Below are 23,399 nucleotides of genomic sequence, written 5' to 3' on the forward strand. Positions count from 1 at the left end.
CTAACCTCTGGTTCTATAATTCTATGCAAAAATAGAAAACTGTTCCAAATGGAAGCATCGCACTTGCCTCCTTTGTGTTTTAGTTTCTAAAGTCTGCCTTTCAGAAACTGGATGCCATAGTAACTGCCTGTAGTTAGAACCGTTTTTGGTATCTCCACTGAGTGGCCTTACCTCACTGGTTTACAAAAGTGAAGTTGCAACCTCCCTCTTGCTAGCCTAGATACGTGCATTGCTACCAACTCAGTTTTGCTAGCAGAACAAGTTACCAGCAAGACAACTTAAAGGAACAGTACTTTTGCACTCAGGAATTTTCCCTCCTATATTTTGGTAATCCAAGATCTGATTAATAGATTCTAAGGCCACAATTGACCATTATGATTATCTAAGCTTACCTCCTGAGTAACACAGGCCTTAGACCGTCCCCAAAATAATTCCGAGAGCATATCTTTTAGAAAAGCATCCAATATTGATTTTAAAATGGTCAGAGAGAGATAATCCACCATTACTCTCAGTAAGTAGTTCTAATGAATAATTACTCATCGTTAAAAAATTATGCCTTATTTCCTGTCAGAATTTGCCTAGCTTTAACGTCTAGCCATTGGATCATGTGATACCTTTCTCTGCTAGGTTGAACAGCCAATTATTAAATATTTGTTCCTCTTATAAGTAAAGTAGATACTTATAGACTGTAGTCAAGTCACTCCTTAACCTTTTCTTTGCTAAGCCAGAATGACAAATGGAGCATAGCACTAACACAAACAGCAAATATTGTAAGACACAGGATAAACTCGGGAGAGTTAGCAAAACTGTAAGTAAACAGAAACAGCAGCCATTACTGGAACTTCATTACGCTTTTCTTATCCCTTTAGCATATTTCGAATATAAGAATAGGATATAAGTGAATGTTCAAAATTCTTTATTTAGAAAGAATATTGTTAAAACACATATTCAACACTGTAATTAGCAAACCTGTTCAAAGTGAACATAGTGCAAAATATTTGTAAAAATCTCTTCACAATTCAACTAAAAGTTACAGATCTGTTTTTATAAAAAGTGTAACTATTGATTCACAATTATTTCTGCACAGCAAAAACAGACTACCACAGACAAGAAAAACAAAAATTCACAAAAGTTACTAAATAAATATATGATACTGGAATGCTTTAAAATTCAGAAATGACATTGCTTTCTACTCTTATGTTCTGCATATCAAAAAGTTCAACGCCTTTATAATCACGTTGCAGAGATTTCCTCCGACCAACACATGGGAGAAGGGCAGAAATAAATGGGTCTTGTACAGAAATGAATCCAGCAATCTGTAGCTAGTGGGATGATCTCTGTGATAAGTCAGTTAAAGGTGCTGGTTGGGGAAATACAGAGAGAAAATGAGATATCTCAGTAGCTGTTCTTCATTCTCCTGCTAATAACTAGCGACAACTGATGATTAGCCCTGGAAGAGGATGGACTGTTGGAAGACAGATATTAATATGTAAAACACAAATTTAGTGAATTATAGGCATATTTTAGCTATGACAATCATAGTCTGACTTTCCCTTTTGCTTTGGCAGAAGTGTAATTAATGGAGGTAGAGAGAGAAGACTGAAGCAGGTGCTACTCCAACACTTTTTAAAGAATGAAATGGCCCATTTGCAACCTTACATGCAAAGAGAGGGTACAGCAGATATGCTTTTGTATCTCAGGTTGGTTATTGCAGTACCCCTAATTGGCTAAGCGCTCTCTGAACTAACAGGTAATCAAGTACATGGGAAGACAAGAACTATTAATCCATTCTGAATTCTCCAAAATGCCCTGGCACTTCCCCCCCCCGCCCAAAATGTCCTGCCTTGAAGAGCACAAAAACTAGATTTAATAAGACATGAAAGATGAGGGTCAAACACACTCAAAGGGAGAGGGTGAGCAGAGATGAAGTTGCATGGTTACACAAGAAGGCATATATACATTTTGATGGTTCCATCACTATTTGGTATGCTCTCTTTCCTTCCCCCTGCTTCTTTTAGCCTTCATAATACAAGTGAGCTGTTCAGAGAGATTATAATGTGGTTGCAACCTGCTTGTTTAGGTATATAATGCAGAGTGGCCCGTAAGAGGAGAGGCAGAGAAAGCAGAAGAAAGAGAGAAAGTCCATGCTGGTGCAAACAGCACCTGCTATCAAACAAAGTTACAAGAAAAGCCAATTCAGGCACTTCAGAAAGTACAGGAGTGATAAAGAATTGTCATTTCACACAAGGTTTTTGAAAATAAAAGAGGAGGAAACGGATAGACACATCATGTTTCTCCTCATATTAAAGTGCCTTCAGACTGCACCCTGTCATACTGCTAGATTTCTGGATTGAAAACCTCCAGCAAACAACATTATCTTCTGTCATTTCTTCCCTTGTTCCATTTCATTCTGAACCAATTGTGACATTAGTGACATTCTAGGACTCACTGCCAGGATTTGTCAGTGGGTATTATTTGGGACCGAGAAACTTCCATTGCTTCATGTCTTCCATCTAGGGTTCCCATTTCAAATATTTCAGTAGGCGTTGCGTAAAGCTCAAACTTCCAAACTGACCACCACAGTGTGACCCTTGTTTCATCTTTCTTTCTTTCTTTCTCAGAACAGAGGGTCAAGTGTATGGTATTCTGCAGAGTTGTCTGTGCAGCCCCACTCAGATTTAGGGGCACAGACTCTGGAAGCTGAAGCATCTTCCTGAATTCCGGATGTGCCATGTCTGTAATGCCCAGCAGACCAACCCCTCATACAAAAATCATTTTTTAAAATTTTGAAGTAAAATATCTTCATATTGAAGAAGTGTAAATTTACAGAATCCTGTTATCTGCCAAATGACTACTAGCAGGGTGCTTTTTTGTTCGGCCAGTCAGTGTCAAACAAACACAGATGAAACTGTGTCTGCTATACCTAGAAGAAGTAAAACACAAACTAAATGTTGAATAAGTATTAAGAACGCATTTATTTCAAACTAAACTTGCTGTCCCAAATAACCCACTGAAACTTAACCCCCCAAAGTCCTACTTCATAAGCCAGGATAGGTGAAATGCAAAGAAAAAGGAAACAAAACTAAATTGTTTTCCCTTTTACTCCTTTATATTGTAGGAAAACAGCTACAGATCTCACCTCCCCAAACAAAATAAAAGGGTTCTCCTTTATTTTCACATTAGAGATCTTCGGTTCTTTTCTTTATGCAACTCTGGTGAACTTACAATGTGTTAGCACAACTGGATGTTGAAATGTGAGCTGTAGTTTTCCTAGTCTAAGACTCAAAATCCTTTCCCTTTTCCCCTAAGGACTGGAAAAACTGCTGGTAAAATTTTACCATTCGGATGTGCTGCCATGTTTTAGGTCCTCCACAGATTACACAAGGTCCATCTAGAGAAATTTGTGGCCCCTGTATAGCATGTTTTCTGGAGCCCCACCCTCCCATTTTACCCCCATTTCATCCCAGTTACAGATGTTTGGGGGGCCCTACTACAATTGTCCCTCCTTTTCTACTCTCTTATTAGTGCTCCTAAATGTCTCCAGGAAAAAGGTAGTGGACAGATAGGGTGAGTTAAACAGCCCTGTGTAGTGAGTGGTGGGCATGCCACGTTTTCACCACCAAAAGCTCCAGGAAAGAAAGCGACTCAACAATCCTTCCTGATGATGCCCAGGGTGCAGAAGTCCACACCCCTGTTCACACTCATTTCAACCCTCTTTGAGTAGCTGTACTTCTCCCAAAGGTGCACCAAAGAACAGTCCCTGTGTTCTACCTGACTGCAATTGTGACAGGCTCTTGTCCAAAATGAGGAGGGTAGGAGATGGAAGGGAAAGCTTCTGCATCAATTGAAGGGCCTATCACAATCTAGTCCTAAATCAGGAAGAACTGTCTAGTTCAAAAACGAGAAATTAAGAACAGAGAAAAACTAAGATTAATAGAGTCATAGAATTTCTACTGCTCCTCTATGTTGAATTTAGGGCACAGGCAATTTGGTTTTGTTTCTTTGCTGAGAAAGATGAAGAGACAAGTGGGTTAATGTGAGAATTATTGAATTAGTGAGCTTTAATTTTACTGATTGTTCTTTTGGTCCACCTCTACAGTTGGCTTGCTTTAGTTATCAAGACTCAAATCAACAGTGTTATCAGGTAGCTAGTTCATACAATAATAAATGGATATTATCAAATTTAAACAGCTAAATAAGGGCCCAATTTTCCTTCCAAGTGGGACTTGGTCCTAGGGCCTGATTCGTGTTGCCTTGACCTTTATGTAATCACATCAGTGCAAAGTGGGTGCAAAATGTTATTCAGGCTGATTTGATACTATTTTATACTCACTTTGCACTACTGTAATTGACTACCCAAAATACTGAACAATCATGAATCAGGCCCTGTATGTGTAAAATATGGTAGGTTAAGTCCAAAAAACTGACACACCTAACCTGAGACAGATTAACAAACTCAACATTGCATTAGTTGCTGTTAGGATTCCTGTACAAAAGGTAGTCAGACTAACTACTAGTCCAATTATTGTAATCAGATGTGAGACCCTCATTTGGGAATAAGGGTCTGATCTCGTGAGCTGCTGACGAGACTTCATCCCCTCACAGAATCAGACCCTAAAAAAGTTCAAAATAAAAATGGCAGATGGTCTTTGTCAGCAGACTTGGTGATGGGTAATTTAGGGACTATTGAAGGAAAACCTGCAGGTAAGAACCCTGCAATCTTTGCAGAATCACCGGGCTGCGCACAGGTATAAGAGTACATGGTTGCAGATTTGCTTGCAGGACTGAATCCTTGCATAATAAGGTTCTCCATGCCCATGTAATTTAACTAAACTAACATGTACTTTAACTTGTTATGCCTTAGAGCTTTAAATTTCCAAGGAGCTTTATGAATATTAACTAATTATTTAAATGTATGAAGTAGTGCCACTAGCAAAGATTTTGTTTTATTTAGGTGTTGTTTTTCACCTGCACTCATCTCGTCCTCTTTTTATAAATAAAGTGATTTTGTGTTTTTACAATCTGAACTTCTAGCTGAAGTGTTTTCACATATATGGAAAAATATTGCCCAGTATGTGCCTTTACTGTTCAAACCAACTGTTTGTTTGACTTACCACAGACATTACTACCTATTTTAATATGGGCATAACCATCTATTCCCCATGTGTGTCCCCACGAGTTGCGTACAATCCAGTAAGGGATGCTACCTGTAAAAGGAGAGACGTTTTCATAAATAATTACAGAAAATAGCAAATTTCGCAAACCTGATAAGTTAGACAATGCATTAAGAGTTTTATCAGTCATTATAATTTTTCAGGTCATGCTGACTGGATGTAATGGTAGTGGAATCTACTATTAACAGTATAGCCAACAAGCAGATGTCATACTCCTGCTGGTATAGCATAGCCTCGTTCTTGAGGAACTAATATGGAAACACTATACTTACATCATATACTAGATTGACAGAATTTGTGCTAACCTGTATTCTTATTGCTATGTTGTCAGTGGGACTCTGCAAGGGTGCACAGGGGATGTGGGAGGGGGTCCGTCTGCATGGATCACATTGCAAGTACAGAGCCTATATGGGCTCAACGTTTAACTATTTTTAAGATAGATAGCTTAAATATACTAATTTCTAACCACCTTTTTTTTTTTTATAAAAGATAAAATTATTCAGTGAAGCAGAATAAATATAAAAGCCACAGTTTTGTGACTCTAACTAATGAAATTTTACCTGTTCTATCAAAACCAGTGATAAGAACAGCATGATTTGCTTTTCCACTGGAGCAGTGATACTGTATGATCCCACCCAGATAATCCTGCCAGCTAACTGCATCTACTGTCACTGCCAACGGTCCACAGTTAACAAGCTTCTTTAACATTTCATCTTCCTGGCCACTACGAAAAAGAGAAGAGTCATAATCCAAAACTGTTAGACTTTAATGTGTCAAAACAACCTCCATGTCACTCAGCTGATTCTGTCCAATTTAATATTCAAATAACCAAGCTGTTTCCTGTCAAAGTTAAATATCACAGGTTTACATGTCAAGATGAAAACAGGATAAGGTAGGTGATACAAAGCAAAAAATTTGTTTGTATTAAAGAAATGATAATTAAGTAGATTTTGGGTACAATTGCAGGGGAACAGTAGGTACTATGTAACTGTGATTCTCCTCCTCCTCACTTAGAATGGGTTTTGACAATCCATAAAATATGTTAATACACTACAAAGAAAACTTTAATGAGTCTTTAATACGTTTTTTGAAGCTCAAAGTGACTGCACCACAACTAAAGTGGGGCAAATCCAAGGAAGGGCAGCTCTGTGGGTTTTTTTTTTTTTTTTTTTTGGGGGGGGGGGGGCAGGGGAAGGAAGGAAGGAGGTCAGAAACTGCTGTAAAAAAGGTGCTTTGTAGCAGTGACTCACACCCTGCCCCCTGGCCCGGAATGTGTATAAAGGTACCAAACCCGGGTGGGGACAGTCTCTTTGCTCCATGTGGCAAGGGAGCCAGCACCCACCCTCCCTTCCATAGTGGAGGCGAATGGCAGGCTGGGCTGGGCTGGCTCTGGGCTTTACACTAGTTGCCCCTTTTAAAGGGGAGCTTGGAAGGAATTTTTCCTCAAACCACTACAATTGGCTTCGACAGAGTAGTTTTTTCACCTTCCCCACAACGGGTGTGAGAGAGGACCTTTTCTGGTGAGAAGAAAAGGTGGTAGGCCATATGTCAGAACCTATTCTGTAAGGTTGGGCAGATGTTCAATGCAGGTATTCCATAGGGAGGGCAGCCAGTGACCAGATAAATAGCCTGGTAAAGGACTTAAAAGGAGATACTGGATAATAGAACAGAATGTGGGAGGGGGTTGGGGACTCCTATGACTGGTACAGCTGGGAGCCAACCCCCCACCCCATTCTCATAGCCCTCCTTAACCCTCTTACGAGGGTGGTGGGTGGTAAGGTCCAAGCCATAGGTCAGCTGGGGGACCTGGACGGAAACAAATGGGGGCTGGTGGAAGACACAGAGAATTGATTTGAATAAGCATGGATTTGCCTGCATTGTACACTTTATCTTCCGGGTAGTCCCAGACATCTATATAATAAAGTTGCAGCCTGATTAAAACCCACAACAAGTCTCCTGTCCTTCTTGCGGTATACCCAGACAACAGCTTTTCCCCCAAAGTGTAGGCTTTGGACAATTGGTCACCAAAGCTGTATTAGAATATGTATTAAATATTACATTTTAGCTAACAAAACTGCAATTCTAATGAAATATAACTAAATGTTTTAGTGAAAAAAGGTATGCTGTACAACGAATGTGTTGGGTAACATCACTAGTCAATCATTAATAAGAATTTCTAAATTAGTTTGTCCACTTACACTTTTCTGTAGTTATTTTAAATGTATTGCTCTCAGAACAAAAGCAGTTAAATCAAGTGATTAAGACCCTCTCACATTTCTTTTTTTACTGGAGTTATGCAATGGCCCTGAAATATTCTCAGCCACTCTAAGTATGATTAGTTTGGTTATTACCAAAATTATTCAACAATAAAGCTACAGAATTACTTATTTTTAGCTTTCAGAGTGGTAGCCATGTTAGTCTGTATCACCAAAAGCAACGAGGAGTCCTTGTGGCACCTTAGAGACTAACAAATTTATTTGAGCACAAAAGCTTATGCCCCTATAACTTTGTTAGTCTCTAAGGTGCCACAAGGACTCCTTGTTTTTTATTTTTACCTGTTTGTGTCTGATTGTCATCCTCCTGCTACTGGAATGATTTTTCATATGGTGTTTCTGAAAGCAAATTGTATTCTACTGACAATAATTGAAAAAAAAATTAGAAAGTCAACCTAGTGCAAAATTAAAAAGAAAACAAGTTGTCTTTACCAATTTCAGTCAATAGCAGTGTTTGCTCAAGTCACAGGCTGGAGAGTGAGGGATGTTTGCAGGGAAAAGGAATGCAAATATATATGGACTGAAGTAATCAAATGCTTGCTGATTTTTTTTTTCCGTGAAGTTTGATGACAGCACTAGAATCAACATGCATCCGACGAAGTGGGTATTCACCCACGAAAGCTTATGCTCCAATACGTCTGTTAGTCTATAAGGCGCCACAGGACTCTTTGCCGCTTTTACAGGTCCAGACTAACACGGTTACCCCTCTGATACTTAGCACTAGGATCAGTTGTTCATGAGGCATAGGTGACTTAACATTCAAAAAGTACTTGCATAAAATTGAAACCAAAGAGAGAGTGCACTTTGACTTTTTAGGAGCTGAAAATTATTTTTACTATGATCCAGACCTGAAAAGAGCTCTGTGTTACTCAAAAGCTTGCTTCTCTCACCAACAGATGTTGGTCCAGTAACACATATTACCTCACCCACCTTGTCTCTCTAATATCCTGGAACCAACATGGCTACAACAACTGCATTTTACTCTTACTGCTATTTAAAGGATCTGGACTACAAATGCCCAAATGAGTATGATTTTATATACGGCGGCAAGATTAACATATACCTGCATGACTGACTAATGCCATAAGTAAAAATAACCTTTGGCTTCCCAATGCAGTGAAGGCTCTTGCTTCACTTCATAGCCCATGGACACAGGGAAAAGGTACAGCAAATAAAAAGAATCAATAGTGGTTACCTGAAGTCATACGCAGCATAATCTGTGATTGAAACTCCAAAATCAGAGGGCTGGAAATAATGGCACAGTCCAGTTTGAGCTTTAAAAGTGTATTCAGAATCTTTCACCAATTTTACTTGTGTCTGCAAGAAGATTTATTAATGAATGTTTGGTGCTAAAGAGGGTATAAAAGCTGGTCTCTTGAGTAATCTCCTGGAATTGAAGAATTCCAAGTCATGTGGAGCCTGTGCATTCATGCACACTAACCCCCTACAGAAGTTTTAAGAACCGCTGACACCTCATGAGTACCTCTGTAAAATACTGTATTCACAAACAATTCATCTTATATGGCCAAAACCTTAAGCCAGCATCTGAACAGCTGGGGCTGGGCTGGCAGGGGAGAACTCAGGGAGGAATCCTTCTTCTCCAGCCACAGTGCAGCTGTGAACCTTCTACACAGGCTACTTCCACCTACTGGCTAATGAAACACCCTCTGTATGCCTTGTATGCCTTTGGTGGAGAGAGAGGACCTATGCAGCAATGTCTCTACCCATTTCAGCTTCCTGAGCTGCCATGCAAGGAGCCCTGCAAGAATGGGGATGTGCACCGCATATAACAAAAAATTAAATTTGTCATCTGGAGCTGTTACTATCCTGACTCACATCCACCTTGTTCCTCAGGATGGGAGAGCTCTTTAAATAGAATACTTTGGCATGTAAATCCATATTATGACAGTTAAATAAATGGCTTATTTTACAGTGGCACGGAGTGCCTGCCCCTTCTGTTTGTCTGAATGGGAGCTTAGGTTCTTAACACCACTGAAAATCAGGCCCTAAAATTCATGGTGAATTGAAATTAAGATGCTGTTGAATTCCAGATGCTGTTTTGCTCATAGTGGATCCCTGAGGGCTGATCTGTTGCATTCATAAGCAATGAATTTAAATCTTCCAACTTATACACAGTTCAAACTTTGGGTACTCTGCATTCCATGTGGAACTAACTAGGTCCCAATAACTTAGACATGCTGTAATCCATGCACATTTTGTGCTGCTGTTTTTTATTTGTTTTTTTATAAAATACATTAGTATGGAAATCTCTAAGGAACAGTTTAAGATTTATGAAAAGACTCAGACCTGATTCAGCCAGCTGAGAGCACCAACAGTAGAGCCACCATGGCAGCCGTAATTGTTGTATGAACAGTCAATGACCTGTTGTACACTGAGTTCTTCCAGATTATTCCCTTTGATTGCATAGGCAGATTCTATTCCACCCACAATGCTGAAAGCCCAGCAGCCTCCACACTGGGGGGGAAAAAATCCAATATTTGTCATTGAACAGTTTTCTGCCTACAACTGCTAAACAAAACAAAAAAAGAAAAGGAAGTAGTTTAAATAGAGTATGTTTCTTCTTATTGTTTTAATTATTGCAGCATCAGACAAAAATCACAGTAAACAGGGTCTTCTTGTATCCAGTATCATGTTTTAAAATTAACTTAGCCTTTTTACTATTTCTTACAGAACAGTGAATTTTCTTCTGTACTCCTCCATGATTTAGCATTCCTAATTTCCTATTCTAAGAACTCTTTCTATACTCCTCTCCAATTTATCCTTACTAACACTAAAACGATTTCTTCAGTATACAGACCCTAAACCACTCTCTGTCCTGTGAATAATATTCTCCTAATCTGGGTTTTGACTCTTTTGTTATACTGGAACTATTTTTTTTTAACCAATAATAACCATATAATTTTGTTTTGTTTAGAACTAGATGGAATTTTTTAAAATTAACATGATGTAATTAATAAGGATATATCTAGTCTATTTTCAACAGTTATGTTTAAATAATGCTTGCTACAGAAAGTTGATATGTCTAATTTATATTTTGAAAAGCAACAATTAGGTGAAAGAATGAAACGACAACACATAAAGGGTGAGGCACAAGGCATAAATGATTGGAGGAGCATGATTTAGGGTATGTCTGCATCACAATAAAACACGCATTGCTGGTCCAGATCAGCTGACTTAGGCTCACGGGGCTTGGGGGCTCTAAAATTGCAGAGTAGATGTCCAGGCTTGGACTGGAGCCTGGGCTGTGAGACCTTCCCCAAGCATGGGTTCCCAGAGCCCACACTCCAGCCCAAGCCCGGACATCTATACTGCAGTTTTATAGCTCCGCAGCCCAAGACCCGAGAGCCTGAGTCAGCTGACCTGAGTCAGCTACAGGTGTTTTATTGCAGTGCAGACATACCCAGAGGGACTATTATACTATGAAGAATCAAAAGAGAGAATAATACTGGGCCAGGTTCTCAGCTTTATACAAGTTACAGTTAATGCAGCAGTGAACGAGGGGCATCAGAGAATGAATAATGACTCCCTGATTCTCCTCCTGGTCTTCGGTGCAGGTTAGAGCAGCCTAGTGTTTGCTTCAGCAGGCTCCGGTAACTAGGTGGAGATAGCTGGAACCAACTTTGCTATGGCTACCCTTCTGCCTGCCACTGATATGTCCCTGCCTGCTCCCAACAGACTACCTGTAGGGTTTGTGGAAAGGGAGGCACTGGAATTGAATTCTACATCCATTGGAGACTTCCCCACACTGAGGGAATTCCTAGCAGAGGGTCTGTTTAGCTATAGTTAACTAGTTAACATAGCAATAGCTTCTCACTTTTGAGCTACTAATAGAAACAAATAACAAGGCTGGGTAGTAAATTTGTCTCATTCTGTTTAGAAAAATACAAAGGCTTCAGTATGTAAATCTGGTGGTATAAATAGTTTTAGTCAATCAGACTGGAGATTTAAAAACCATAGATGTATCAAGTGTATACTATTATATAACTCTATAGCTTATAGACATTTTAACTGACCTCTACACAGGTAAAGGTACTCAATTATAATGTATATGGGAATAATTCCTTTCCTTATACTGGTGTAATTTAAAAATCAGTACACAAGCAAACCATATACTATATAAAGGTATTTTTGTTCTGATCAGACATTAAAAAGTAATGTTTGTTGCCTATAATCAAAGGAGTTTAGAAGTCCTTTATATATTCCAAGAAACTTCATTATGCTGTAAAATCTAGCTAATTAGAGCTGTGTCTTATCAATCATAGAATCATAGAATATCCGGGTTGGAAGGGACCTCAGGAGATCATCTAGTCCAACGCCCTGCTCAAAGCAGGACCTTTTACATACCTTTTTCAATACTTTTATATCAGTTGGATTTCTTCTTTTTAATGAATTTAGACATTTATTGGGTTTATGGTGTTATTTTTTTCAGACAAGCCCTCCCATGCACTTGTGAAAACAAACTGTTTAAATCTCAAGAGGCTTTCCTGTTGCATGTCAGCACTGCATTCAAAGAACTGCTCTTGAGTCAGTAACACACAAAGTGTATAGTAGAACTGATCTCAAAATCAGAATTTCCATCCCAATTTGGGACAAAAGTCAAAATATCGACATTTTTCAGAGAACAGAGAGTTCTGAAAAATTTGGATTCAGAAGCATTTAAGTGTTTTGTTTTGATACTTTTTATTGAAACAAAATATTCCAACACTCCCAAATCAAAACATTTAATTTCAGTTTTTCACAGCAAATCAAAACATTTCATTTTAACTGAGTTCATCACTGAGCTGTGTCCATCTGAGCTACAGGAGCATGTCAGGGTTAGGGTACCTCATGACCCAACTGCTCTTTGTGGGATGGACTCCCTGGTCATGTTTTGATTTAGGATGACCAACTTGAAATAAAATATTTTGTTTAGATTTTCTCAAAGGAAAATAAAAAATGTTGGCAACATTAACATTTTCTCCACAGAAAATTTTGGTTTTGCAGAAGCCACATTTTTCTACGACAAACCATTAGACAGAAAATTTCCAATTAGCTCTAGTATATAGATACATGGTAGTCACATTATTTAATACAATTAAGGCAGCTCCAGATATTCATTGTCATTGTTTTGGGAAATGATCCCTGTCATTTATATATCTGTATATCCCCTTCTGATCTCTGTGATCATAATGCCCTTTTAAATGACATTTTAAGCTTAATAGTGCCTTTCATCTAGAAGGATCCTAAAATAGAGTACATAAAAATGATAACATCCACCACTGAAATGCAGCCATCTCTGAGGACGAATAAACTGATTTTTTAGCAGAGCACAGCAACATTAGTGTACAGCAAATAAACAGACAGTACGTGTGAGTTTTAGGTAGGCAAAATATAATCTCTATAATCTGAATTTGAATGGGACCCTTAGATTAAGCCTTCCTCCAGTGAATGCCACTCTACAAATTAATCAGACAATGATGTATGCTGAAATGCATCATATGCCATGTAGAACTCCTTTTCAAGCCTGAGCATGCCACCAGGAGCAGTCCAGATAGGAGACATTTATTAATCATAGTCCATAATATGTGCAACAATAAAATACTGAATGTTAGGAAGAAAAGAAAATCCAGAGCTTACTGTTTGCTGATTTCTCACTTGGGTGACAACATTCTTGTCCCTCCAGTCAAACTTTGTTGGTAACAGTGTTTCCTTTCTCTTCAGCACTTCTGTGTACCTGGGAACTCTGTAAGGTGTGCTTCTTAAATAAATAGCTAAACACAGACATATAAACAATTTTTAAGCTGTAATAGTTTGTGTAACATTACAGAAAGAACACTAGAAAGTTATTAAAATCTGTTTGTGAGCTTTAGTTTTGAGTACCATACAGCATTTTAAATTCTTTTCAAATATATAAAGATAAAATTCAAGTAATCCAAAACAATTACTATATTCTAGATCTATTTTAAAATAAACTGTATTCCTAGCAAAAGGGATACCTCTGGAATTTGAGTGTGGGCCTATCTATTAGGGGGTTCTATTAGAGCTGGTCAAAAAATTGGACAAAAATTGATTTTTGGAAAACAACCTGAATTTTTTCACTTTTAAATTTTTCACAAAATTTGTTATTTTTCATTTTGGTGGAAAAAATCCCATGCATTCTTAATTTTTCCCTTCGCTCCCCCCTACCCACTGGAAAAAGGAGGGAGGGAATAAAAACAATCAATAAGCACTGAAAAACAAATGCCTGTCAAATGAAAGATTTCGTTAAAATGTTCATTGCAATTGAAACCTCATTTTTCAGCAAAAATATTTTTGATCTGTTCTAGATCTTACTAGCCTGTGCCAGTGTCTATTTCACTCATCATTTCAGTCTAGGCCATCGTTTTTCCTTCCAAAAGGCTGATGGGTTGAAAAACAGCCCACAAATTTCAATAGATAAACCCACCAATATTTTGGCCACCACAGATATCTAATTGCAAACAAGTACAGCTGTGGCAGGCAAAGTTTTTTCCAGTTTAGATGATGCACAGTTTTCAGTTCCATAAAGTGATGAAGAATAGCTTCATAGGGGAAGGATTTAACCCCAAAAGTGTATAACATATACATTTATGAATGCAATAGGCAATAGCCACCTAAGCCACACATTTATCCAGGCTTAGTGGACTGGGACCCAGGAGATGTGGGTTCTATTCCGGGCTGCGCCACTGGCCTGCTGGGTGACATTTGACAAATCACCTTGCCGCTCTGTGCCTCAGTTTCCCCATCTGAAAAATGGGGATAATGACAGCTAATGATTAAAAGTACTGCAGAAGAGCTAGGCCTTATTACTGTGCTATAAACAGATAACAGTCAAGAAAGTTTAAGATTTAGGGCAAAAGAAGACTGATTTTTTTAAAAAGTCATGGGCGTTAATTTTACTTTTTTGTATCAGATTTTGTAAAATTGCTTCTTTGTATGTCTGTACATAAAACCATACTCTACGACCCTCCACTTGAAGTATAGTTTTATTTGTGTGGTGGTGCTTGACAGAGGTTTGGTGGGTTGGCAATGGACCTTTCGTCCAAACCTCTTTCACGGATTGGCAATTCCATTGTGTCACCAGTGTGGTCAGATCCAAAGCCCATTGATGTCAGTGGTAGTCTTTCCCTTTACTTCAGTGAGCTTTGGATCAGGCACTGAATTGGAAAGTCAGTCCTACAAAGCCTAAAAATGATTTAACACAGCTAGACCAACATATATAGCAAACGTGTGTGTTTCCTTAAGGACCATCACAATGCAGAAGTATTTTCAGTCAATCTTTGAGAACACCTAGATGTTTTCTCACACAGCATAAAAGCGGTTCAGCACACTTCTTTTAATACTTCGTGTGTAACAGATCAGCCTTTCAACTTGATGGCTGTAGCTAAAGGACCTTCTCAACACCAACAGAAAGAAACAGACAACAGTTTGGTTTCTGAATCAGGTTCAAGTTCTGTGGCAATCCAACCTTGTGAACCCAAGCGAGCACTGCTGTAGCATTCAGAAATACTTACAGAGACTTTAATCAGCACTAAATATAGTTAACTGTTTGCTAATTTGAAACAATTTGTTAATATGACAAGAAGAGGGGAGGGCAAGAATTACAGAGCAAAATAATAAAAATATGAGATTAGCAGCATGTTAGTTCTTTACCTTTAAAATCTTCAGGAAACAAGTGAGAAAACTGATTTATTCCATAAAAAGCAGTCATGTTGTCACCTGATGATAAAGAATTCAAACGCCTAATTCTTTTAATACTTTCCTAGAAAAGAAAGTTACAAATTCCTGAATTTCTATTCATTTAAGAAATTCAACCATCTTTGCAGGGCTTGTAGCATTTACCCAACATCTACATGTCTGAGTACTAAGCATATTAACCAAGGTGAAAACCACAAGTGCTTGCAGAATTTAGGGACAAAAACTTTGTGTCATCTTTATTATATGTTGTATTTAGTTGTAACATTCTCTATCAACTTTCTGTGTTTTAAACCGTCTCTTACTTTTGTTGTGGCTTCTTTCCATTCTTGGCTTCACTTTACCTTTTCTTTCCTCTATAGAGCACAGTATATCTTTTCCTCTGCTGTCTTTGGTGTCTCATTTCTTCTTTTCCTTCTCTCTACCTAAAACCCTTACATCTTTTTTTCCTTCTCTATACCACATACCACTTTCTCTTTTATTTTCTCCTCCCATATATATTTTTTCTCTTCTTCCACTACCCCTTCCCTCTCTCTAAATATAGGTTCACAAATAGATATTTAGAATACTTTGCAAACTTTATTTTGGGTCAAGCAAATATGGCCATTTTGAAAAACAGAAGATGTAAGTTATCTGGTACTGGGGTTGCTGATGTTCTTTGTTTTGTTTATGTTTAGTGGTTGTATGCCTTTGTTTGGAGTTTAGATATTATACTCTATACATGATTTGGCTCAATTTATTCAGCTATGGGCTATTGGAAATGCATTTTCCAATATTATGATGGGCAATTGTTTTTGAAGTTGTAATTTTTTTCTTGTTTCTAACACATTTTATGTACTGATTTTATCTCTCTCTCATACACACAAACACACTCACTCTCTCTCTCTCTCTCTCTCTCTTCTAAGAGGTTTCAGAGTAGCAGCTGTGTTAGTCTGTATCCGCAAAAAGCAAAGGAGTACTTGTGGCACCTTAGAGACTAACAAATATATTTGAGCATAAGCTTTTGTGAGCTACAGCTCACTTCATCGGATGCATGCTTCTTCTAACTTATCCCATCAATTCCTCATCTCTCCCCTGCCCACTCCCACTTACACATCCAACCACCAAAAACGCCACCATCATCATCTGACAGAGAACTGGGCAAACTCAGGGTTTTTTGTTAGATCAAGGCTGACACCTTATGGGGGAAATGAAAAGTACAGATACTAGTTTGGGGAAATCTTTCCTCCAAACAGAGCCAGGTTTTGTGGCCCAGGAAATCCATTGCTATGCCTCTACTCTTATTTTGAAAGAAGATTTCAGTTTTCATTTTCTTTAAAATGTCAATGCAAACTTTAGTACACAGTGGTGAGTGAGGCCCAAAGTGTTTTCAATCCTCTGACTAAATATCCTTTTCTTCCTGAATTGATCCATTTGTAATCACTTGTCACTTGCAATGTTACAGTTCCACTCATTCTCAGTCATTCATAAAATTCCTGGGGGAAAAACAAGGTAGACGACAAGATAGGTCTGATTCTCCACTATGTTTTCCCTGGTGTTATCTATTTATATCCGTGCAAAGAATGCAGAAGCCATAACCATTCTGATTTGCTGATATTTCACACCCACTTAACACGTTTGTAAATCATTACGCAAGGTGCAAGATGGTGGAGAATAAGGCATATATTTAATGTGAAAATCCAGGCATCAATTTAAAACAAATCTTAATTCTTTCTTTAATAGATCTAAAAGCAAAAAACCACAATTCCCTCCTTTTCCATATTACCTTTAAAAGATGTGTGAGGCACATAAGACTTGTTCCCATTTCACCACATACTACATAATCCCCCCACCACACAACACTGACTGAATTTTACATATACTGCTTCCTGTCAGCTATAGGATCAAGAATGGCCATATATTCACGATGGTGGGGGAAAGTTTTAGCAGCAGTTTATGACCATGCAAAGAGACAGCTTTGGGAGCTGAGGTGGGGAGAGGGCAGTAGGTGGCAGATATGGAGGCTGAGCAGCAGGCAGGAGGGCTGGGTGGCGTGTATGGAGGCTGAGCAGCCAAAAAGCAGGGTGGGTGGTGAGTATGGAGGCTGAGTGATTGGCAGGCAAGAGATCTAGATGGCACGTATGGAGGCTGAGTGGCAGGCTGGGGAGTACTATGGAGACTGGGTGGCTGGCAGGCTGGAGGGATGGGTGACTGGGTGGCAGGAGTGGAGGCTGAGTGGCAGGCCGGGGAGTAGCAGCTATGAGGACGTGGTGGCTGGCAGGCAGGTGTGCAGGGTTAGCGGCCAGCCAGAGGGGTGGGTGACGGGAGTGGAAGCTGGGCAGTCGGCTGGCAGGAGGGGTGGATCATGGATGGCAGGTGTGGAGGCTGTGCAGCGGGCAGGACTGGTGGTGGGTATGGAGGCAAAGGGGGCTGGCCGGCCGGCAGGAAGGGTTGATGGTGAGTATGGGGGAAGAGCTGCCAGCCACGTGTGGGTGGGTGGCACATAGTGGGCCCTCTTCCTGACCCGTTCTGCCACGCAGAGGCAGCGGGTGAGAGGCCCCGGGCAGGGTAGGGGGGCAGGGCAGGGCGGCTGGCTCTGGGGAGGTACACGGGCAGGGTGGGTGGGTTGCAGGCAGGGAGGCGCCGGCGGTGGCAGGGTGCAGGACGGGGAGCTGCCGGCAGAGACGGGGCGGGCCTGCGGCCGGAGAGGCAGGAGCCGACCTAACCCCCATCCTTAGCCCCCCCCGGGGGAGCGCAGGAGCAGACGGTACCTACCCGCAGGGCGGCCTCCTCCCGCCCATCCCCGCCGCCCCAGCGAGCCCGGGTGAGGTTCCGGAAACCGGGCAACTCCGTGCGGCCGCCGCTGCTCCGCTCTGGCTGGGTCCCCGCGGGGCGCGGGGAGGAGCCGCCCCCGCCGGGGAGCAGGCGGCACAAGAGCCAGAGCCCCAGCAGCTTCATGGAGCCCGGGGCTGCTCCCCGCGCCAGCACCCGGGGGTCTAGTTTCCCTTTCACTTTCCGGGCTCCGGCGGCTCCGCCTCCTCCTGTCCCGGCGGCGGCAGTGTGTGCAGCACGGCGCTGGGAGCGCGCCTCACTGGAGCCACCCCCCCGGCTTTAGTCTGACTGATACTTTCACCAGGTGTCTGCAGCCTCCCACTCCCTGCTGTAGGAAGGGACAACTAACGTCATGCTTCGGGCCTTAATCCAGCCGCTAACTCCTAGGGGTGAGACTCTCCCGTGGGCAGATTATCACACATCTTCCTATTGTGCGGTTTTTACAGCTTTTCCCAAGGTCTGGAAAAGGTCTGGTTTTTACAGCTTTTCCCAAGGTCTGGAAAAGGTCTGGTTTTTACAGCTTTTCCCAAGGCCATTGTTGGAGACAAGATACTGAGCAAGTTGCTGCACTATGGGGCTGAGCCAGTCTGGCAAGTCCTGTGTTCCTAAATAGGCCCTCATCTTTCCTGACTACTTTAAAATAGCTTTAGGATTTCCAGCACAATTGGGTTTGACCCTTGTACGATTTTGTCTTGTCTAAACAACTTTTTCTGTTTGTTTGGGTTTTTGTTTTTCCTGGTTATCTTGGGTTGTCACTTAATCCTGCAAACAGTTATAGGCATGTTTAACATTAAGGACTTCAGTCCCATTAAGTTCAATGAGACTAGTCAGGAGTTTAAAGTTAAGCATGTGGGTATGTGTTTGCAGGAGTGGTGCCTATGAATGTTTACACTCTGAGTGTATGTGAAAAGGACAAAAATCCTTTTGTAAATTTCTATCACTTAAGCTCTAGTAAGTGAACGTTTTAGATACCTCAGGTTTTATTTATAAATAAGTAATACATTTACATGATTACATTTATTGCATTGCTTTCCAACTGGTTTGATTTCTTAAACATTTCTGCTCCTTCCCTCATGTATTTGTTAAAGCATAATAAAAATGTGGAAAGGCATTCTCTTTCACTGGCCATAATACAACTAGCCAATCTTGTGATTCTGTGGATAGGAAGTAGGGTTGTTATACTGACTCTGAAGGTAAATGGTCTGAACCATGAAGCTGATTACCTTTGCTTGTACACTATAATATAATTATAAACTTTGTGTCATAGTATCTGCCTTTAAAAATCAAGCTACAGTGTTAGTGCTGATGACCATTTGTGACATTCAGTGCTTCTGCTGACAATATAAACATAAATGAAAAAAAATGCCATCTAAATGAAATGTAAGACCTGTAAATTTCAGTTTTGGACTACTATATAAAAAGTGTCTCACTTACAATCATTTGTTCAGGCATCAAAAGAAGTTACTTGTCATAATAGCAAAAATAGCTGCCATTCCCTCTCCTTTCTGCCGCCAAACAAAGGAGAATTAGGGTAACTGAGAAAACTGCCAGAAAAAAAATAATGAAAAGGGTCAGTCAATGATACAGGGCATAGTTCTATTACCACTGATTAGAAGGAAGGGTTGGGGAATACTTTGGTGTATTGGATGGGGTAAGAGGTACTGGAAAGGGATGTTATCCCTGTGGGGGCAGAGTTAAGGTTGTGGTTGGTGGACTGTGGTGTACACCAGTTGTGGTAGTGGTAAGCTATGTGTCTGTGTGGAAAACAGCGGCGAGTATGCTCATTTATATCCTTTCAACGGCCACATTCTTACTCTCCTCAGTGCTAACTCTGGTCTGACTTGCCATTTGCCAGCTAATGCTTGATGATTTGCTGACTGTGGAACTGTAGAGGGAGTTGGTATTGTAATTGTACTGCTCACTGAAGTGCAGGTATCTGTTTTGTAGGGATAGGCAGATGAGGAGCCTGGTAGCTGCAACTCTGTGGGGAGTTCAACTACCAGCTGGTCTGTCTTTAGCTAGTGCATGTCCTTTGGCTTGCCAGTTCCCATTATTAATATGATAAGTGTCATCATTACAACGGGATCAACCAAATTAGCCTACCTCCCATAGAGCTACTGTAACAGATTTAAGACCGATGAACTATGCATTAATCTCCTAAACTTTGAGGAAAAGCTTAAAAATCATTTACCCAATCATGCTGTGAAGACCCCAGTTCATGCTGGAACATCGTTTGAACTTTGCTTCAAGAAATGGACATTTGTTGTTATGTTGAAGGGCTGCTAAGGCACACATATTTTGAGTTTGTTCAAGGTTTCCTTAATCTGATTTAAGATTGTTTGGACTACAAGGATTATTGGAAATGCTAGTCAAGCTGCTGTAAATAATGTTGATGCTTTCCATGGAGTGTGTAGCATAAAACCCAGAACAACCCAAAAGTGGGCAAGGGCTTATTTCATCTATGTTTTTACTTTCGTTGGGTTGTGTTTTGTGTCTGTCCTTTTTTGCTTGTCTTTATTTTCTGATCCATATTATAAATATCAAGCCTATTCAATGTCAAGCCAGCATGTTTTTCGGGTTTTATCAATGTACAGTCCAAGATTTGGTTTTGTCTGTTTCTCAGACACTGTCTCTGTGAGTTCCTACCATTGAGAGAGAGTGAGAGAGAGAAATTTTATCTAGCAGTGTGACTACACCTCTGAATCAGCCTTTCCAATCTGATATTAGTTGGTTTAGAGATCCTGGTTACTTGGGGGAAAAAGCCACCGCTCCAGCCTGTGTTGTGCTATACAAAGCACACGGGATCTTTTATAAGAGAGAAGGCAAATACACCATATTTATTGAAAATACAACAGTTAGCATATGCTTTTCAGCTACACACACATACACATCATGCACACAGTCCTGCCAGTTGATGTTTTTTATAGTTACCAGTCTGGATCAATCTAGTGGCCAGCCAGAATGGTCGCAGAGGGGAGCTGGGCTTTGTTGGATGCTCCGGGAGTAGTGGCAAGACGAACCCAAAATCCCATGGCAAAGCACCCTATTCTCATAGTTCCTTTTCTCTGTTGAAGTCTATGGATTTTGCTGTGTCAGTTTGTGACAGGTTACTTCTTAATTGGTGTTATCTTCTGATGTAAACATTCCAATTCACCTCGGAGAGGGTTATCCTGTCCTGGTTCTGATTTAATCAATTGTCCTCTTTAGCTGTGCCAGCCTTCACCTCAGGGTCATCAATTTGCCCTTCCTTCATTATGGATGTGCATTGATGATTTTCTGGTGTCTTTAAGTCTCTTTACTCCTTTTTCCTTGACCATCTGGCTATAACAATGGCCTTCACACCTTATCTTTTCCTGATGTATACATTCCTCATTCGCACGAACAGTCTTTTTACAGAGACCTTTGAGAATACAAACAGTATCAGTTTATTTTGAATCTCCTTAACATAGACATAGTACAAGATCCTGTCTTTTTACTTATTAAACCTTAAAACAAAACTCTATATTTAACTAGAGTGCCTAATTTGTAGTACATATAGTAGACATTATAACTTATCCTAAAACAAAAGGGTGACCATAATCAGTCATAAGGATTGTTCTGGTCTGTCCCTGCTGTAACATCAGTACAGACACTGGCAGTCTGTCAGATGCATTCCTACCAATGTCCCAGAGGGTCATTCCTTTCTGCTATTCAAAAAGGGTGGCTGGTAAAATGAAATCAAGACATACACTTGTACCTCTATTCTTATAGTACAATTATAAGATCCTGCTCCTACACCTGCAGCTGACAAGGGTTGCCAGCTAACTCCTACCAGACTGCCAAAGAAGCATCTGTTCTTTTTTTCCTTTCCTTTTCTCCTCTTTTTCTGATCTCTGTGTTTGTTTGTGTTTGGTTAAAGAAACTTACCTGACAAAACCAACTTTCTAACTAAGTTGAGCACATTTTGGTTGTAAAATTAGTAATATTCCGCCATCTCAGAAGAAAGTTGAGAAACAAAGTTGGTTTTGTAGTTTGCAATTTTTTCTACATACTTGGGCCAATAGAGAAGAAGATTAACATACTATTTGCAATTGAAAAGTAAGGCTGAGACAGTTGAAAAGAACCCGAATATTAGACCTGAAATGCAGAGTTACATGTATATACCTCAGAATAAACCAGTAATCACAATAGAAGCCACAGAAGTTCTTGTCATAGATAAGTCTCCCAGCACTGTAAAGCCATCATATCTGGCTTTATGGCCCCTTTCCTAACCCCCCACATAAGTAGCGTTCAGGAGTGGGCCAGGGTTGTGACCATGGGTAGGAAACTGTAAGACTAGAGTTCACCAAACTCAGGTGATTCTGGCCCAGCGGAACACCTGTCAGGGGACCATTCCAGCTGCTTAAGTTAGAGCAGTGCTGTTTTTGGAAGTGTAATTCTCTTTGGCTAGAATATCTTGAGGCACATGCAAGAGCTTGGAGAGTTTGAGCCGTTTAGATTCTGATAAAAAGAAAAGGAGTACTTGTGGCACCTTAGAGACTAACCAATTTATTTGAGCATAAGCTTTCGTGAGCTACAGCTCACTTCATCGGATGCATACTGTGGAAAGTGTAGAAGATATTTTTATATACACACAAAGCATGAAAAAATACCTCCTCCCACCCCACTCTCCTGCTGGTAATAGCTTATCTAAAGTGATCACTCTCCTTACAATGTGTATGATAATCAAGTTGGGCCATTTCCAGCACAAATCCAGGTTTTCTCCCCCCCCTCCTCCCCCCACAAACTCACTCTCCTGCTGGTAATAGCTTATCTAAAGTGACCACTCTCCTTACAATGTGTATGATAATCAAGGTGGGCCATTTCCAGCACAAATCCAGGGTTTAACAAAAACGTCTGAGGAGGTGGGGGGGGTAGGAAAAAACAAGGGGAAATAGGTTACCTTGCATAATGACTTAGCCACTCCCAGTCTCTATTCAAGCCTAAGTTAATTGTATCAAATTTGCAAATGAATTCCAATTCAACAGTTTCTCGCTGGAGTCTGGATTTGAAGTTTTTTTGTTGTAATATCACAACTTTCATGTCTGTAATCGCGTGACCAGAGAGATTGAAGTGTTCTCCGACTGGTTTATGAATGTTATAATTCTTGACATCTGATTTGTGTCCATTTATTCTTTTACATAGAGACTGTCCAGTTTGACCAATGTACATGGCAGAGGGGCATTGCTGGCACATGATGGCATATATCACATTGGTGGATGTGCAGGTGAATGAGCCTCTGATAGTGTGGCTGATGTTATTAGGCCCTGTGATGGTGTCCCCTGAATAGATATGTGGGCACAGTTGGCAACGGGCTTTGTTGCAATTCATTTGCAAATTTGATACAATTAACTTAGGCTTGAATAGAGACTGGGAGTGGCTAAGTCATTATGCAAGGTAACCTATTTCC

At 40.3% G+C, this 23,399-nt stretch overlaps 1 protein-coding gene across 1 annotated transcript; it reads right to left on the bottom strand.

Moving 5' to 3' along the window:
- Positions 1-899: 899 nt before the first annotated feature.
- On the bottom strand, positions 900-18,290 carry CTSO (cathepsin O). Its single transcript, XM_037897456.2, has 8 exons — positions 17,915-18,290; positions 15,119-15,227; positions 13,085-13,218; positions 9,755-9,922; positions 8,643-8,764; positions 5,735-5,898; positions 5,115-5,207; positions 900-2,923 (listed from the first exon to the last, which is right to left on the bottom strand). The coding sequence occupies exons 1-8, from the start codon at positions 18,095-18,097 to the stop codon at positions 2,889-2,891; spliced, it is 1,008 nt and encodes a 335-aa protein (XP_037753384.1). The 5' UTR covers positions 18,098-18,290; the 3' UTR covers positions 900-2,888.
- Positions 18,291-23,399: the final 5,109 nt, after the last annotated feature.

Source organism: Chelonia mydas, chromosome 4, assembly GCF_015237465.2.
Source record: "Chelonia mydas isolate rCheMyd1 chromosome 4, rCheMyd1.pri.v2, whole genome shotgun sequence".
Classification (NCBI taxonomy): domain Eukaryota; kingdom Metazoa; phylum Chordata; order Testudines; family Cheloniidae; genus Chelonia; species Chelonia mydas.

Coding starts and splice junctions, on each gene's coding strand:
- CTSO (XM_037897456.2), bottom strand. CDS start 18,097: ATGAAGCTGCTGGGGCTCTGGCTCTTGTGCCGCCTGCTCCCCGGCGGG. Junction 5,899..8,642: donor TATGCTGCGTATGACTTCAG/GTAACCACTATT, acceptor TCTTTTTCGTAG/TGGCCAGGAAGATGAAATGT. Junction 2,924..5,114: donor AATAGGTAGTAATGTCTGTG/GTAAGTCAAACA, acceptor TACTTCTTCTAG/GTATAGCAGACACAGTTTCA.